This window comes from Oculina patagonica, chromosome 1, assembly GCF_052425735.1.
Source record: "Oculina patagonica isolate OP01 chromosome 1, crgOcupat, whole genome shotgun sequence".
In the NCBI taxonomy this organism is placed as follows: Eukaryota; Metazoa; Cnidaria; class Anthozoa; order Scleractinia; family Oculinidae; genus Oculina; species Oculina patagonica.
In genome coordinates this window covers 29,555,408-29,573,861 of record NC_135758.1, presented here as the reverse complement: position 1 = coordinate 29,573,861, position 18,454 = coordinate 29,555,408, and the positions used below count along the sequence as shown (strand labels likewise).

General features: G+C 39.3%; 2 protein-coding genes across 2 annotated transcripts; one reads left to right on the top strand and one right to left on the bottom strand.

The window, feature by feature from the left end:
- The first annotated feature begins 546 nt into the window (after positions 1 to 546).
- On the top strand, positions 547 to 2,341 carry LOC144662963 (uncharacterized). The gene has a single exon (XM_078523893.1). The coding sequence runs from the start codon at positions 655 to 657 to the stop codon at positions 1,741 to 1,743; it is 1,089 nt and encodes a 362-aa protein (XP_078380019.1). The 5' UTR covers positions 547 to 654; the 3' UTR covers positions 1,744 to 2,341.
- A 7,894-nt stretch (positions 2,342 to 10,235) lies between these two features.
- LOC144662844 (ectonucleotide pyrophosphatase/phosphodiesterase family member 5-like) lies at positions 10,236 to 12,148 on the bottom strand. Its single transcript, XM_078523800.1, has one exon. The coding sequence runs from the start codon at positions 12,135 to 12,137 to the stop codon at positions 10,737 to 10,739; it is 1,401 nt and encodes a 466-aa protein (XP_078379926.1). The 5' UTR covers positions 12,138 to 12,148; the 3' UTR covers positions 10,236 to 10,736.
- Between the last annotated feature and the right edge of the window lie 6,306 nt (positions 12,149 to 18,454).

Sequence of the window (18,454 nt, the reverse complement as noted above, 5' to 3'; positions counted from 1 at the left end):
GTACAGGTAATTAAATAAAACCTTTATAATAGTTCTGATAACAGTAATAAATAAATTACAAAAATGAGCCGTTGGATGCCCCAGTCCAGTTAACCATGTAATGCATTAAAATCTGAAACGAAAATAGCACACAAATTATTATTTCAAAATCATTGCATTTTAAATAGTTTCCCGGGACTTTCCCTGACCAATTACGCATAGCAAGCAGGATGTTTTAACTAGTTAAATATGAGAAAACCGTTTCTTAAACACGATGAATGTCAAAGCTTATAGCTTATGGAAACGTGTAAAAGTTTGATAATCTAAAAAGTGAGCAAATACACAAACTGTTTTACAAATATCGGTACCACTAAGATCATGCTGAACAAAACAGCTCGACAGACTTATTATAAATTGCGCAATGAAATCTATTATTAAATCAATCGAAATTTCAGGAATGGAAACCGAGGTTGACTCGTGACTCGAGGTTGATTCGGGCTCGTGGTTAACCCGGAAGAGTCTCATTTGTTTTATCAGCGATTTCAGTTTCGTTTCACTCGTTCGGCTATTTCAGTTTCGTTTCACTCGTTCGGCTAACGGCCAGAGAAATATATTGTTAAAATATAGTAATCGATACAATTTTGGATTACTGTTTCATACATCAGTGGAGTGCAGATGGGTGGTAGTACGCTGATAGAGATGTTTGGTGACATCGTCTTCAGATTTACACGAAGTGTGGCGGAGCATTACAACCCAGAAGAACCTGAATACACGGCGGAGTCTTTTGGCTACGATCCTTTCCAAAACACGGGTCGAGAATGGTATTATCAGCCAGTCGATGAGCTTATTTATCAAGAATACAGCGAAAGGGAAGCCACCAGCACAAACTATCTAGTGAGTAGCAGTCTTGATGTAAGAGTTATAGATGCGTGTTCACCAGAGGAGAACAAAGAAATGCAGGAAATTCAGCGAGATGAAGACAAGGCAATGGCTTGGAAGAGGCTTAGACCATCCGCTCTACAGACAGCTTTTAAATCGATGTACATTGGAGCTTTGATTTCACTTCTGACTGCCACCATCATAGGTACAATATTCATAATGCTGTCTTACCTAAACTACAAAACGGTGATGAACTGTCAATACCAAAAAGACAAAATGGCGGTACGCGTGCAATGGGCGAGAACAGTTGCCGATATAATTAGTTGCGCCTTCTATTACATATACTCAATTTTGAGTATATTTCTTCTATTTCGACCATATCAGCTAAAAGGAGTGAAAACAAAACTGATTCTGGTTTGTTTCGTTATATACTGTTTGGATTCACTTTATCGTGGACTTCTACAAGCTGTGGGAAAACCTTTCTCTATGCTGCCTGTTTTATATAATATTCCAGTTTATATTTTGGTTATTGTTAGCGTCTGTTTCCCACTGTACCTCATTGCAAAGCACTTCTGTATACGGTCAAGAGCATGCGTTGCAAGTGTTATTTGTAAAATGGCAATGCCGACTGCTTGTGCTATTATCGCAGCATTTGCCATCCGGTATTTTATTTACACAGCTTATGTCAAACAGGACACAGAAGGTAAACTTGTAATCGCCCTCTTCTCTCCTCTCATGTGTGTGGCCGTCAAAGCAGTCTCACGAATTTGTGTTCAGCGGTTATGGAACATTACACATCCGGGATATTCCTATGTGTTATTAGCACCGTTGTATTTTTCATTGGCTATCATGTTTCGAGTATTGCAAGCAGATCTTAATAGTTAGGAATCCATCGCTCTTCTTGGAATAATTCACGGCTTCGCCGAAGTCATAGAACGTAGCACCGTGGTTGTTATTGATCACATCTGTCACCAGATTTGTAAACGAGCATCAACTCCTTGGGGAAGTTTTCGTACTCCTCGCCGTGAGAGACTAACTGCTGATATCGCTATCATGAGCATGTTGTTCGAATCAGTCGCTGTAGTGTCTGTTAACGGCTTCTTGTACTTGTATCAATGGATTTTCTTAGAGAATGAGTCGCTTTTAAAGTTGCTGCAATCGTTTGCCATTTACACTTCAGTTCCTCTGGTGATTGAGTGGTTTTTCACTAGCATATCTCTGGCGATCGAGACTCGTTATCAGAATATGGCTGTAATGGCTATTTGGCGAAGACAGTGGAAAAGACATATATTAGTGGCAATTGTTAATATCTTCCCAGTAGCTATATGGACAAGTGGAAACCTTTTATTAATTGTACATGATCGCTTTAATACGCCCTTTCATCAGCCCTGTAAAATGCCTTTCACTTGAGAAGATGCCTGTTACATCACTCGGTAGATCGGTTATTCTGAACTAAAAACTTTCAGCCCATGACCCTGCTGGACAAGTTCAAGTATCCGAGGGTGTCAATGGGGTGTAGCTATAGTCAGTAAGCAGCTAAAAAAATGCTCCTTAGTCAGTAAACAGCTAGAAAAACGCTACTTATAGACAGCAAAAAAATCGTTTAGTCAGTTAGTTGACATGATTTTGAGTCCTGCAGAGTCTTATAGTGGTTCCCAAGTGCTGTCGCACTTTTTCCAGCTTGCAATGTTCTTGAACAGTACATCAAATCAGCTTGAAGAACATTATTTTTTTAAAAACCCAGCCTAACCACTACCCTAATTTTCTTCTATTTCGAGTTTCAAGATGGAAGGACAGAGATCACTCTCCTCATCATCATCCTCAGAAAGTGAGACAAAGATAAACTGGAATCAGAGTCAGAGTAATACTCTTCGATAACTTCCTCTTCCTCTCCTTTATTAATAAATTAATGACTTCTTCCACATTGCTTTCAAGAGGATCTTGTGGTAGGTTTACCCGTATGCTGACATGGGCAATGTGCCAGCTGAAAATTTTTTGATTGCTGCCTAACAGTAAGCTGTCGAACACACTTCCATGTTCACTCGCCCATTCCCTCATCTTTGCAATGTTCACCTTGTCTATGGGCACTACTGGGATAGGAGTTAATTTCTCAATAGCAGACAGATCCATTGCGAGTTCTGGAACTGGATAGTAGGATTCCGGTGGGTGAAGTATTCAATTCGTTTGTTAGTCGCTTGATAATTCTCTTCCCTTTCAAACTCTCGGTAGTAGTCTACAAACTTAGCTAAACTTGGTGCTGGGTGTTTCATCTTCGTAGTTGCGTGAAGGTTCTTTACCACCAAAGTCAACAGAGACAGTAGGTTGATCGCGTTTGCAGCATCTGGACTCATGAATTCTTATAGTTTTAGAAGACGTCTAATGCTGTTTAACATAAGCTCACAAGATTTCATGGTCTTGCTGGCTACTGTGCCCTCTGGTTCATTGGTGATTCTTTCTGAGCCAATCTGCAATTTTATTGTGCATCTGGGACACATCTTTTGAGGCTCCCCTTAGACAGGGCCTCCTCAGGTGATCCATCCTGTCTGCCTCGCATGAATTCAATACGAAATAGGTCCCCAAGGTGTGTTAGGATTACGTACGTCAAAGGGGTTACAAGCTTGAAAGAAATATTTCTTTCTTTTTTATTTCACAATATCTTGTTATTCTCAAAAATTCATCTTTTTTCTTTCTACTTTTTTGGTCGGCTTTCTCCTTCGCTTAAAAATCACATTAACGCTCAAATATTTTGTATTAACGCACGTAGCGAAAAGTCCTACGCTAACAGTTAACCCCATTCACCCTCAATATACACGAAGCTATCTGGTATGAATCTAGCTTGCTTCCTTTTTTCTGATATTCTAATCCCCCTCCCCAAAGATGGCATCGATATAGCTTCCATTTCCATAATTGTAATGTTAGAGTAAAATAATTTAACAACGCAGTGTACTGAACGAAGAAAAACAGGTATTTGAAAAGGGAAATAAACCTTTCCTGTGAAAATAAACTATTGAAGATATGATACAATGACGTTTACTTATACACGGGGCTTCCTGTTTAAATGCCTTTGGGGGCAATGAGGCGCTCAATGTATGACGTATCAAGCTAAAAAGGTCTATTGTATAAAGGAATCAATAATAACAACAGTTTTTCTAATAGTAGCATAACTTATCATGATAGCCACAGAATCAATCGGCGGCAAACACGTGCTATTCTGAGCATTATGGCCTCGAAATTCGTTATTATTGCCCATGTCACCCTCCCTCTCTCCCTCCCATCCCTGTTTTCTAACGGTCCACCCCTCAGTCACCCCTTTTTTCTCAAAACGATTGTGGTGCAACCGTGCGGGAGGCACAGAATTAGCAGGCGATGGCTCATAATCGTCGAAGATCAATACTTACTTGAACACAGGTCAATAAAAGTGTGCATCTCCTTGTGGAATTCTGTAATTTTTCTTTAATTTTCAAAATTGTTTATTACATAGATAATTTTTTGATTACACAAAGTAATTCGTCTAGGAAGTGTATAAGGTTAAAAAAGATGATACATTAGTGTACAGGTACATAATACACTACACAGTACCCTAATGATATAGCATGAATTTTAATATTGAGGTAACTGATAAAAATTACAATTCACATAAAGGTTGCGGACAATTAAGATACAAAAACTACGCACATAATACTGTTATTAAACGAGGAAACAAAATTTTCTCCTTGGCAAGCAAACGGTAAAACATCTGCTACGAAAGCCAAGTGTCATAATGAAAAAAATCAGAAACACATTTTGTTTGTCGGAAATAAAATTTGCTTTCACAACAAATGTTGCGTGTGCACAAAAACGGGGTAACATTTAGGAAACGATGTTTCCAAAAGAATGTTTGCCATTAACGCTTCCTCGTTTGCGGGGCGCCAAAGACAAAATGAATTTTGTACGGAAATTGTTTGTCGTAGGGTTTCTATACAAACTTCGTATTTCCTTCCTTTTTAAAAGAAGGCTCCATTTCCATCAATCTTCGTTCCTTCCCGAATTCGTTCAGGGGAGGAGCGCGGGCTCATTTCCCGAACAGCGGTCAGTGGCTAGAAATCAAGCCTCATGTTTTTGCGCGTCTTTCAAAATTTCTCACTTGGCTACAAGAGAAAATTCAGGAAATTGGAAAGTGGTCACTAAGGGACTTAAACCCTGTGAAAACAGTTCATTATCATACTCGTCTGTATCAAAATGACACAAAAGTTTTGCTTGCCAGTAAGTTTATATACCATAAAATTCCGGTTATAAGCCCTGGGTTTTGTGTGGGCTTATAAGCGGAGTGGCTTATATCCGGGAGGGCTTATAAGCGGCAATAAAAAATTCGTTTCAAAACGAGCTACGGGACTGTTGATGAAAATAAGTTTATAAGTAAAAAACGCACATTAAAGCAACATTTAGCCCTGTTCAGTACTGAGGAAAAAAATAAAAAAACCGCCTTTACCCCAAACGCTAATTCTCACCCGGCAGAGGGGGGCTTATATCCGGGGGGGCTTATAATCGGTTGTATTTTTTGTTTCCAAGTAGATGGGCCCATAATCGGGGGGGGGGGGGGCTTATAAGCGGGGGGAGCTTATAACCGGAATTTTACGGTATTGCACAAATCACAGAAAACCTCTAGTTATGTTTTATCACTGTTCAATTGTAGGAAAAATAATGTGGATTTGGATAGGAGGGTGAATGCGGTACCACGCGGACCATCACAGGTGTACGGACGGAATACAACTGTCCCGCGCGTGCTGCGTTTGCAGTGCTTGGATGCTGAAAGTGGCCACACATGGCGGGAATCTCGTACCTTCCATTGTCAGTGAAATGCCTTGAGGCGGGAAAATAGAACTCCTTGCTCAGTGGATTCTGAAAGTGATCACATGTGGCGGGAATCTCACGGTGACCATTATCGGCATTGGACTCTGTTGTGGTGGGAGATGGTATGTTATTGTGATATCCGTACTGTATCTCAAGCTCCCGGAAGTCGAACTTGTACACGCAATTCCTTCCGCGAACTTTGGTCAAAACTTTCTTATGGTAGTAGTAACGTAAAGCTCGGCTGAACTTCTGGTATGTCATGTTTGTTCGGCCATTCCTCTCTCCCCACAGACAAGCCACTTGGTCGGGTCGTTTGATGGCGAACTCTCCGTCCGTCCCCTCCCACGAAATGAGCGAAGAGTAACGCGGCGTCGACAAAATGTCGAGAATAAACTCGAAAAGCTTAGTTGCTTTTGGCAGCTTAGGAAGTATAACTGCAAAGATTGTAAAAATATGGTGATTAGTGGAATGAACAGATGATTTGCTGTCCTAAAATAAAAAGAACTAGCTGCTTAAAATTGACTCGAAAATTGTTTTTTGGCAAGGCTAGTCTTAAGTAAATTTCATTCGTTAAATCAAAATAAATTTTTTTGTTACAAAATTCTCAAGTTTAAAATAATCTTGTAACAGCTCGGAATTCTCGTACATAGGAAAACGAAAATTGCTTTTAGAAACAATATAAATTCGATTATAAATCACAGTTAATTCGTGGCCTCCGCGTAATGCTACATTCAAATTCAAAATACGTGGCTCCCTGAAGGAGTTTATATGCAAAAAAAAAAAAAAAAAAAAAGGGTGACTTACCACCATTTCCAAAGCAAAAGTCCTCGTTGCGAAGGAATGAGCAATCAGATTTGCCTTCCGATTTCACAACTGTTAGACAAGTCATTTCTTCAACCAATGACACACTTCAAGACACTCACTAAGAAAAAGCACAACTGTATGCCGGAAGCGAGCAGCAGCGAGCGAATTTATGGCGGTTTATCATCGCAACGGAAATTTAACCGACCAAACAAATATAATTCTGTCATGGCAACTTATACTGTCACACAATAAATATTTCAGTGTTTTCCTGTGAACGCCTCTGAAACGAAACACTTGCAATGCACCAAGAGCAAATTTAACCAATCAGTGAAAAGCGACTTTCTTCTTTGACTCCACAGTTTGGAAACACAGATGGTTGTCAAGGTAAATGATGCCATGGAAACAAAAAACTTTTAATAACATAGTCCATTTGTTTTTTCTAGTCGCGTTGGCGACAGAACATCAAATCGTTTCTCTGTATTCTTCTTTTGAAAAAAAAAAAAAGAAAACTGCATGAAAGCAAGCTAGATGAAATCGCTATAAGAATTTTGAAAATCTTTGGAAAAAGAAAACATTTTCAGATTCATATCACTATCCAATCTTATGTCGCCCAGCAACAAACGTTAGTGTTTACCTAACAACCAGAGCAAAACATAATTACAACCAAAGAGAAACGTTCTTAACCAAACCCAAACGTATTTTGCCCCACAGCAACTAATAACGTCACGCAATAAACATTAACAGTGTTTTGAAACGAACGTCACTATAAAAGAAACCCTTCAAATGCACAGCAATTTGACCAATCAGTGAAAGGCGGTCTCCTACTTTGTCGCTACATTTTGGAAACAAAGGTTGCCATAGGGATAAGTGATATGGAAACGAGGTGTGCCTTAATATTTCTATTCCGAATTACAAAACACTTAGTGGCTTGGTTGCATAACAACAGGTTGAAAACCTCATCACTTTCCAAATTACTCGAAAAAAATCATCCTTCGCAAATGTACATTTCACAATATCAGAAAATTAGATTGGATAATGGCTAGATAGAGTGTTGAAGTACGTCAAAATGTTTGCTCCTTATAAAAACACAAGCCAATGGTGCTTGAAGTTCAGTATACTCTGAATCGCTGTTAATCAGAAAACGAAAAAACTTGATTACTTTCGCAAAACAGATAAAAACATCAGTAACCCAAACACTTCTTGATCAAATTCTGGAAAACAAATTTATCTTGAAAATCTTTTTATTAGCGGTCTACTTTTTTTAAATTTAGAAGAAAAAATACGCACAGCGTTAAGGGATATTTAGCGAAAAAAAAAAAAGGCGAAACGTCTCGAAACGAATTTAATAAATAATCAAAGACAATGGACATAGCAGCTAAACATGGCTAAGTTATTTCAATTTACTCGTTTTGTTTTAGTTTGAGTTCTTTGCCAAAACGTATCTCGTAAATAACAATTGAGTCTATTCCTACACTTGCGAGGCCACAAAGATATCAAACGAAAATCGGCAGCTACATGTGGAAAATTGCGTTTGGCAATGAGAGTCAAAGAATGATCAACTTTCATCAAAACTGTACATTTTTTCAAGTTATAGTGGTAGCAATACTTTTATGCCAGGTTCTCAAAATGGCCCGTGGGGTTCATGACCGTAAAACAGTCGTCATGATGTGGGAGAAATAGAGGAAAGGGATAATATATGGTTCCGCGGAGGTATGAAATTTATCTTCGACTGTTCAGATCGATAGCTCACGAGTGAGCACAGTGAACGAGCGAGATATCGGTTTTGAACACGAGAAGATAAATTTCATATATCCAAACAACCATGTATTATTCTGTTTATTATATAAATCTACTTTGCGGAATTACGATCTTTTTGACGATTTTTCGAAGACTTCCGACCAGTTCCAAAGAATTCCGAAGATTTTCCTAATGTTGTCCGAAGGTCGTACGAATGATACAGAACATTTTCCGAACTTTTCCGAAAATTCTGAAGATTCCGAAGATTACCGAAGATTGCCGAGGAAGATCAGAAGATGTTTCAACTTAATATCGATAAACTTTGGCTCATCAAGCATTGAAACATGGCAAACTCTACGAGCTGATTGGTCAAAAATGATATCACACATTTTCCCCCCCCCCTCCCCCCCCCCCCCCTCTCCTCCTTGATTTAATAAAAGGTGTCTAAAGATCCTTTGACACAGCTCTAGTTCTAAAGACATATATATTTTTGCAAGGAGCTTTGAATGAATCGACTAATTATAGCTCATGTTCAACGTGAATTACTCCAATAAATCTCTTTACGAACCAAAAAGATTGCATTTACGGCATTTTGTTCAAATCATGAATTCTACCAATTTAATTAACTTGTTTACAACATGAAATAACATCAAATGAAAACAAATTTTTAAAGCGCCAGAGCGAGAGATGGACTGAAGCTTTCTAAATCCATGCATGGTCTACCCCCCCCCCCCCCCCGCGCGCAAATGAACTATCAGAAAGCATTTTACATCGACGATCGCTTCATTTTCAAGGAATTCGGGATTAAAATAACTGAATAATTCATGACTCAGCGAGACCATTCGGTCATAGTTCATGTCAATTCACGACCGGAAACCCAGTGTAGTTCAAAGCAGACTAAAAAGTAAAATCCTAAAACAGTAAATTTCCCAAAATCTGATTTAGACTTTTAGCAATGTTCAGGGACACTACGACAAGTGTATTTGCTCTCATGTCGGTGCGTAATTGCGTTCTGAGTGATTTTTTCCATATGTTTCGCTATCACATTCCGATAGTGTGCCTGTTATATTGTCCACAAAAACAATCCTATGCATGGGGCAGGCCGGGTTATCCTCGATTAAGCCTCATGCATTATGGGTCCCTTTCATTATCGTCTCCAGAGATGATTTGATTGGCTAGATTGTTAACAAAGAGAATTCAAATCTAGCCAATCAAATCAACGGTAGTAAAATCCCTTATAAGAAAGGGAACGGTTGACTTGATTTGCCGAATTTAAATTCTATTTGTTAAAAATCTAACCAATCAAATCTGTGTTCCCAGAGCCACTTGCTCCTCGCGCCCCAGGCTCAGCCGGCTAACAGGGACAAGCGGCTCTGGGGACGAGAATGGGTGTCCCTTTACGAAAGTTCACAGATGAAGCCTTCTAATCTCGAACCTAGATCTCCCACGGCCAAGCGGAAGTGAGATCTGAAAACCAGGTTTGTAACCTTCGTGTGTTGCCATGACAATGTCCCTCCGATAGCAACGACCCTTTGAAAGTAGCGACCTCTAACGCAACTTGACATGTTATGAGAAACAATGGAAATAACAGAATACAACAAGCTGTATAAATGATGTGATATTTGTTTTAGATGACTCTTATTCCAAAGGCCATATATTACTCTCAGTTTTGATGTGATATGAATTCTTTCCAACAAGAGTATCCTTTTCATCCTGACATTTTTATTTTTTCCGGATTCTTTCGCTTGTGGTAAAAGTTTTAGCCACCCGAAAACTGTGACGGTAAAAAAGCTGCTTAATGTGAATAAACAAGAGTCGTTACCTTCAGAGCTTCGTTAAGAGTGAAAAACCTCTTACTTCTCCTTACAGCTGTATCACTGAACTTAACTGCAAAACAATTTCTTTTTTCTCTCGCTTGTGTCTAGAAATTTCGATGTGTGCCGCCCAAACCGATGAGTGCGCTAAAATACAGACTGTATATTGCAGCTTATATGGGAGGCGCGGTGGCCTAATGGTTAGTGCGCCGGATTCCGGATCCAGCAGTCCGGGTTCGAGGCCTGGCCGGAGACGCTGTGTTGTGTTCTTGGGCAAGACTCTTTACTCTCACAGTGCCTCTCTTCATCCAGGTGTATAAATGGGTACCGGCGAATTTACTGCTGGACTAGCATCCCATCGAGGGGGGAGTAGCCATACTTCTAGCCGCTTAATGCTATCGAAACCAGGATAAGCTCTGGTTCAAAGCTTCCCTTTTTTATATTGCAAATTATTATTCAACTATTACGCCATTTTGCCATATAAGGTCAAAAGAACGCGCAAAATATGCCACTGTAGAACAGGGAAGAAATACGGACGGACATACTTACGGAACTCGCAAAATATCCGCGCGTATTATATGTTAAACCATCGAATAAGGTGTATTTATTAAACAGCATATATTATCACGTTAACAAGTGGCAAGCCTGAAATATCGCAATCAAATAGTTGGTGTCCTTGATGTAGCACTAAATTCAGGGAGCTATGATGATCAGCAGTACGATTGAAAGGAAGCCCAAGTTACAACACGGAGTCAAAAATCTACCTTCACTATTGTGCGTTTCTTTCAGCATTTCCTTCACGCTGATCAAAGAACCGTTATTGGGGCGTGGATTTATACCAAGCAAATGACACATTAGTGGGTAAAGGTCAACAGTCTCAAACTCGCCCATTTCAACACCTTGGAGAAATGCAGGCCCTCGCGCGAAAAATATTGACCACATTTCACGATGCACGCTCGGCCAGCCGTGTGCTCCGTAAACCTGGGGTACGCCGCTTGGTGGAGACTCCGGTACAGACTGGATCACCTGCCAGCCTAGGTCCGGCTCGACAAATATCGGTGGGATACGTCTGTTATTTTTCCAGTGTAATATATCAGGGATGTCCTCTTTTTTGTGTACTTTGATGCGCGGGTGTTTGATGCGCGTTAAGGCTTCGTGAACCTCTTGGAATTTGCCCTCCAAAGGCCAGACGTGCGCCGAGGTTCCGGCTTGAGTAAGGAAGTACAATGAAGGATCAACGTAATCATCGAGATAGATCTGTCTCGCATCAGACACATTCGAAATACCGTGATCTGTGACAAACATTAAGTTGACCTCATCAAGTAGGTTTGAATGCCGTAAACGATCCAAAAGGTATCCTACAGCTTTGCTATCGACTCGCTCAATATCGTTTAAATATTCACGGGAATGAACGCCATAACTGTGCCCTTGCAGATCTGGCTCCTCGAAGTAGATAGCTACAAACCGAGGTGGCTCCTCAGACGTAAGCCATTGTACAATTTGATCAATCCTAGAATGCCACGGCTCTGAATAATTAAAAATACAGCGACGTGAATGAGAGGCGTTCATTGCCACTGATAAGTCTATGTCCCTCGACTGACAGTTCACGTTGCAGATCGGTTTAGCGAAAAACGTCGGCTGTTCTTCGTAACCGCCCGAACCTGGCCAAAAATAAACCCCACTGGTCCCTCCCTGCCTTTGGAGGGTTAACCAGATCGGTTCGGAATCGTTGTAGAACTTCGGGTCGAAACTTGAACAGTCGCCTTCATAAATAAACCACTCATCGTAAAGCGGGTCGAAGAACACATTGGACACGATCCCGTGGCTCTCCGGGTAAAGACCCGTCATGTATGTATGGTGATTCGGCCACGTCAAGCTCGGAGTCACTGTGCGAATACACTTGGATTTAACGCCAGTTCGAGCGATGTAGTCGAGGTTTGGCGTGTTAGCGAGTTGATTTTCTATCACTTGCCATCCAAGCCCATCAAGAGAAACAAGTATCACGGGACTGACTTTAAACGAAGCTGTGATGAACGTTGGAAATGAAAGAACAAGATGCCAAACTATTGCCAAGTCCATTAGACTTCTTCCCATCACGGTGTAAAGCGCTCTCTTATCGTCCTCGCTATATTTCAGTGCAATTCTTAAGGTTTGACTTGTCACCAAAACCAAAACCCAGACTAAAAGCCAATCGATCATACGCTTTTGTTCAGCTGTGAAGTGGTTTTAAAATCACTTGAAAAACAAGACAAGTGGCAATCGAGACTTTCACATTCATGCAAATGTTTTCAGACATAATTGGATAGACTTAAAACCAAAGACAAGCCGTCCTTGACATATTCTAAAATTCTTTGAAAATGCTGCGCGAGACCAAAAATGTAAGACGCGGAATTCCTGCAAATGTCGAACGGGCATTCCTTGATAATGCGGTACCTTCAATCCGCAGATCGTCAAAACAAGCCTCATTTTTGCGGTTTTAGCCTTTGTTAAATAGTTTACGTAAACTATTTAACATAGGTAATGAGCTTATTTGGTTTTAATGACATCCGCTCTATTATCCACACCTCGCGATTATCCCTAACCACTCCAAAAAAAATAAAAAAATCCCATCAAAGTGAAAAATGCATTAGACGCCTATTCCGGCGAGCATCGCCTTTTGGCGAAATTAATTTGACTTTCAAAACAACTGACAAAAAAGTACACATACATGCGGCCCGCACAATTTTTTTCTATTCATTAAATTTTTAAACGCTCTCTGGCTAAAACACTTTTAATAAACTATACGAGCTCTCGACTGTGTGTTCTACAGTCTTCGAGTCTTCGACGGGTAAAAGTGATTAAAAAAGATTTCTTTATTCAGTTCTTTTTAATCGGGCGTGGCCGATTTAAGGTTTACCCTTTGGTCGTCCTAGAGCGTAGTCTCCTGGCGCGGCCAAAAAGACGGGGATAGCTCGGGGTTGCTACAAAACCGCTACGGGTGACGCATACCGCAATGGTTTTCATTTTAGTTTTGACAGGAAATCGTTGCAGGCACACTTGGTCGACTTTTGGGTTAATGTGTAATCAGGTTGTGTTTTTTTGCTTCGGCGGAAGGACAGAGAAAAAAGCTTACGGGGCAAAGTACAGTATGGGGCCCAGTTCTCGGCCACTTTTGACGTAAACTTGTATTTCTTACCTCAGAAGAATCGCAGGAACTTAAAATTTCTCCCAGAGCTAGCTACATTATTCAGCTTTTTGGTGTAAAGCTATAGACCGGTCAAAAATTAATTTGCCCGAGCAATAATAAAAATAAAAGCTCCATTTGTGGGCCCAGTTCTCGGCCACCTTGGCCCAGTTCTCGGCCACTTTTGACGTAAACTTGTATTTCTTACCTCAGAAGAACCGCAGGAACTTGAAATTTCTCCCAGAGCTAGCTACATTATTCAGCTTTTTGTTGTAAAGCTATCGACCGGTCAAAAATTAATTTGCCCGAGCAATAATAAAAATAAAAGCTCCATTTGTGGGCCAGTTCTCGGCCACCTTGGCCCAGTTCTCGGCCACTTTTGACTTGTATTTCTTACCTCAGAAGAACTGCAGGAACTTGAAATTTCTCCAGAGCTAGCTACATTATTCAGCTTTTTGGTGTAAAGCTATCGACCGGTCAAAAATTAATTTGCCCGAGCAATAATAAAAATAAAAGCTCCATTTGTGGGCCAGTTCTCGGCAACCTTGGCCCAGTTCTCGGCCACTAAAAAGCTTGTCCGTAATTATCTGTAAAAAATGCTCAATTAATTTTCACAGTCATAAAATCACTCTGTAAACCTATTTATACTATATCGATCCCAAATTATTTTTATGATGCTTTGTTTTACTTTAGAAAAGAAGGATTTTAACGCGCCTAGTTGCCTATGTGCAGGTTCTGGCAAAACCGCATTGTGTGACCCGTGCATTTAGATGGTTTATTTTGCAGTGAAAAGGTCTTGAAAGATTTAGGTGTTGTAGAAATAATAGAAAGACAAGAGTCAGCTCAAAACTTAGAGATAAGATTGAACTTTATTTTTAAAAATTTATTTCTTTCATTCTGGCAGCAGCAGATGAAATTATATTAAAAACCAAGCGCTAAGCTGTGATAGCGAGCAGGGTGGCCGAGAACTGGCAAATACGCAAACGTCGCAAGAAAAAATTTCGAAGTAAATTAAGACAAAAAATACAACGGTTCAACGAAAAGTTAACTAAAGAGAAAGCTGAATTATTCTACGTTTCACATGCCAAAAATTAGCTCGTATGGTGGGGGCTTTTGGATAAAATACGAATTTAACTACATCCTGAATTTGGAGCCGTAAACAAACAACTTTTTTGGGAATGCAAATTCACCTACCTCCGCGTAAACTCGACGTGTGAGCTTTCTATATCGAATTGAACGATCAAACTCAAATACTTAAAGCAATGAATCAGTCTATCGTTTGAAGGAAATACCTTTTTCTTTTGATTCAACTGGAGTGTGAAAAAACGCGTTAAACACAAAGTGGCCGAGAACTGGGCCCCATACTGTACTGATATTCACCATTGTGAAATTGCACTTACTTTGACAAGTTAAATTTATTTTAGTAAATGAAAAAGGTAACGTCATTGATGTCACGCAGTGTTTTTTTTTTAGCAAACTAGATGGTTTGCTGGTTTCTGACTATGAATGGGGGTGTGATCTTGCGGTATATTTTTTGAGCCTGACTCCGCCGTAAAACTTTTTTTTTATTTAGCAAGAACTGTGTCGATTTTCATTTCTGAACAATTGGTCGTCAAGTCGTTTGTCACAAAGAGTAGAATGTTTGTACAGCATGTTTTGGAATTATTTTAGATTTGGTTAGTAAGACGCTTCTGAAGACCTGAGCAAAAATTGGGAATGTAAGTATTAATAGGAACTTGAATGGAATTTTTCACAAGTTGGATAAAGGTATCAACTGAAAAAAATGGAATTCAAAATGAGAACTTGGATTTTGTTGTAATTAAATTTTATCGCGGATTGGATGCATAATATCACGGCTTTGAAAGTCTTCAAATAATTAGAAAGGTTCCTTTCTTCCTTTTGATCTTATTGTTATTTTCATGTATTGATTATTCGAAAGTGGTTTTCGTTGATACGAAAAAAAAAACGGGTTTTCACTGAATTGCTTGAAGTATTTTTAGACGTGATAATATTGGCTTAATCAAATTACATTGTGCACGAAATATTTGTTATTCTTTTGTCTTGAAACTTTGAGGAAATTAAAATTTTTGTTTGACAGTAGTGTATGAAAGGCATTTTATAGAACTGAATAAAAAATTAGAAACTTTGATAAAGGTTATTTCAAAGATTTATTTTGCCTGATTTTGAAGGGTTTCAGGAGTTTTAAAGAGTGCTGGTAAACGGCTGTATGTTGTTTGTGATTACGGATCTTATTTAGTTTCGAACGCTCTAATTTTTGAAAGGTTAAAACAGGTTAAAACCGGGCGGTTTCATGAGTTTTTTGGGTAGAAAGGTACGGTGGTGGTCAAAAAAAAAATGTTTAGAAAGGAATGACTGTAGTAGCACGTAAGTCGGAGGTTTGCGTGAGTCACGGGGTATAGTATGCGTGAGCTGGATTTCCGGCGTCACAACGGCATGTTTTGTTTACTGAAAGATACACTCGACGTTTAGTTAGCTTAGTCGGCTTGGGAAACTATTTTAAAAATGAATGTTGTAATAGTTAATTAATAGTAATCTAGAATTAACCCACTCTCGATTGGAGTCTGTTCTGGATTCGCGCTACCTTTTCGCCGCGAAGGAATTTTGTAAAATTTCGCTAGTGGAAAGAGGTACTGTAAGAACAGTATCAATAACTCAAAAGGAGGAACTTCTTTGTAGCTCTGAATTAAGACGTATGATAAAATTTTAGAATAAGAAACTTTCGATATATGGTTTTCATATTGTTTTTGTCAATTTCCTTTTGTGGCAGATTTTTTGAGAATCAGCTTTTCTTTCGTGTGATGACAGACACAGGACAGAAAGAGAGGTGGATGAGAAAGATGCCGAAGATGAATATATAGGCACCGAAAAACGACAAGAACCGTCAAGGACTTATCTTTAGAGGGCGGGGAGTTTTGGCATACTGTATTTTGAGGACTGGACTGGACTAGTAAAACGCGGACTAGTAAAACGCGGAATTGTAAGACGCGGACTAGTATAACGCGGACTAGTAAAACGCGGACTTGTAAAACGCGGACTAGTAAAACGCGGACTCAGGTAAAACGCGGACTTGTAAAAGGCGGACTAGTAAAACGCGGACTAGTAAAACGCGGACTTGTAAAACGAGGGCTTGTTAAGCACGGACTTGTAGAGCGCGGACTTGTAAAACAAGCGCTTGTAAATCGGATAAAACTAAACGGTTTAGCGAGCGAAACAATTTGTGTTTGAAGCTCTTGTGTGTTTCTTCGACGGCATATTTCTAGCTTTTTTTGAGCACTCTATGGTCTGTTTAAGCGTGGAGATGTTTTTGCAGTATAGCACATGTTCGTTCTGCAAACCCCTACTAAAACAACGGGATTGATGCTATGAGTTGTGTGCATATGTTTCTTTCTTTCCACTACTTGACGTCTGTTGAGTGCAGTCGTTTTTATTGCTCGCACGAGGTAGAACGGGGCCCGTCCAGAAATCAACAGTCAATCGTAAATAAAGGTGACGGGCCTACACGACTCCTACGTTCGTGACATTAGAATATTTGCCGTTAAATGTTTAAATTCGGTCTTTCGACCTTATTTGCTTCTGACTTCTTTCTGAGGGTACTGTTTTAATTTGGGGGCAGTATGTGGTAAATAAAGGTGACGGGCCTACACGACTCCTACGTTCGTGACATTAGAACATTTGCCGTTATATGTTCAAATTCGGTCTTTCGACCTTATTTGCTTCTACTTCTTTCTGAGGTTACTGTTTTTTTGAGACATTATGTATTGAAGAGGCCGTAAGATGATTGTGGCAAGGAATTCGAAGTGTCTAGAGGCGTTTTACAAGTCCGCGTTTTACTAGTCCGCGTTTTACTAGTCCAGTCCAGTCTACAAGTTAAAGACACATCAAGACCACCCCACTGTGATTGCCATAGCACAAAAAATTATAGTCATTCTTTGTGTTTTTAAGAGAATTAATAAGACAAGGCATGTCTTGTCTTGCCTTACATTAATGCATAATTTGGAATACTGCTCGTAAAGTTTAAAAAATCCATAGATTTGAGTAAATTAATTTTATTACGAAAAATTGAGCACAGAATAATTTAAATCCTTGTGTTCTTTCATACCTTGTTAAAGGCTTGACATGTGATAACACCAACATAACACCAACAACAGTTCTTTATCAGTGGGGATTGAAGAAAAAAATGGAAACATCATCACACAGTTGACCCCCATGCAAAAAACTCCAGGATGTCACGGGGCTGTTTGGTGTCCGTCTGCCAATTTCTAACTTCAAATTCCAATGTTAAATTCACATTAAATTCTTAATATTTCTTAGTTGTCTAAATTTTACTAATTCTTTTAAAAAAAACTATCACCTGCCAAACATCCCCAAAAATCACTAAAAAATTAAAAATACCGCAATACATAATACATGAGATGAGTGAAGTTTCCTTGGATTCCTTGAAACACCAACAAGATATTTCCGTTTAAGGTGGCTGATAATGGGTTTCAGTATTTCCCAGTCCTTATACTTTGGTTCAGGACTAAAAGCCTTCATCAATTGCTATTACAGTAATGGTATGAAACAAATGTTCAATCATTCATCAACAAGTTGTGATCATTTTCTTGACAATAGTAGTTCCCCGGTAAACAGTTGTAGTACTGTCCCATCAAAGTGCAATGCCTGGAAAATACCGAAAAGCACACGACCTTCAGGTGAAACCGCACCTTACAGTATTACCAATACACTGCACTTTGCTAAGTCTTAAAACTTTACATTGTCTATTCGTCTACTTCAATCGTTTATTTGTATTGTGTGAGATACATTTATAAATTGAAACCATCATGTCTTTAAGTAATAATGCAATCTCGACAACGTTCTAGATATTATATTATGCACACTAATACAGCTCATGAAGCCCTGTGACTTACACAAAAAGTCGGACTGAGTGCTTAACTTAAGTAACTGCTTCGTGGTTTCTGCTGTACTGAACCCTGCCTTTCAAGGCAAAGCGCCCGATTTTAAGCTTCTCAAGCTTCTCAATGTTCTTGTTTATTTACTTTTACCCTTCGAAGATTGTATAACAGAAAGTCGAAAGCCTGTAATTTTTTTTAGCTAGAGAACATTTTAAAATTTTTCATTATGTTTTATTCTGGACAGTCCTTCAATATTTTTAAGTTTTCCATTTATTGGAAAACCATTGATTCACTTGAATGCGTTTAATGTTCGTTATTTAATAGCAAAAATCACG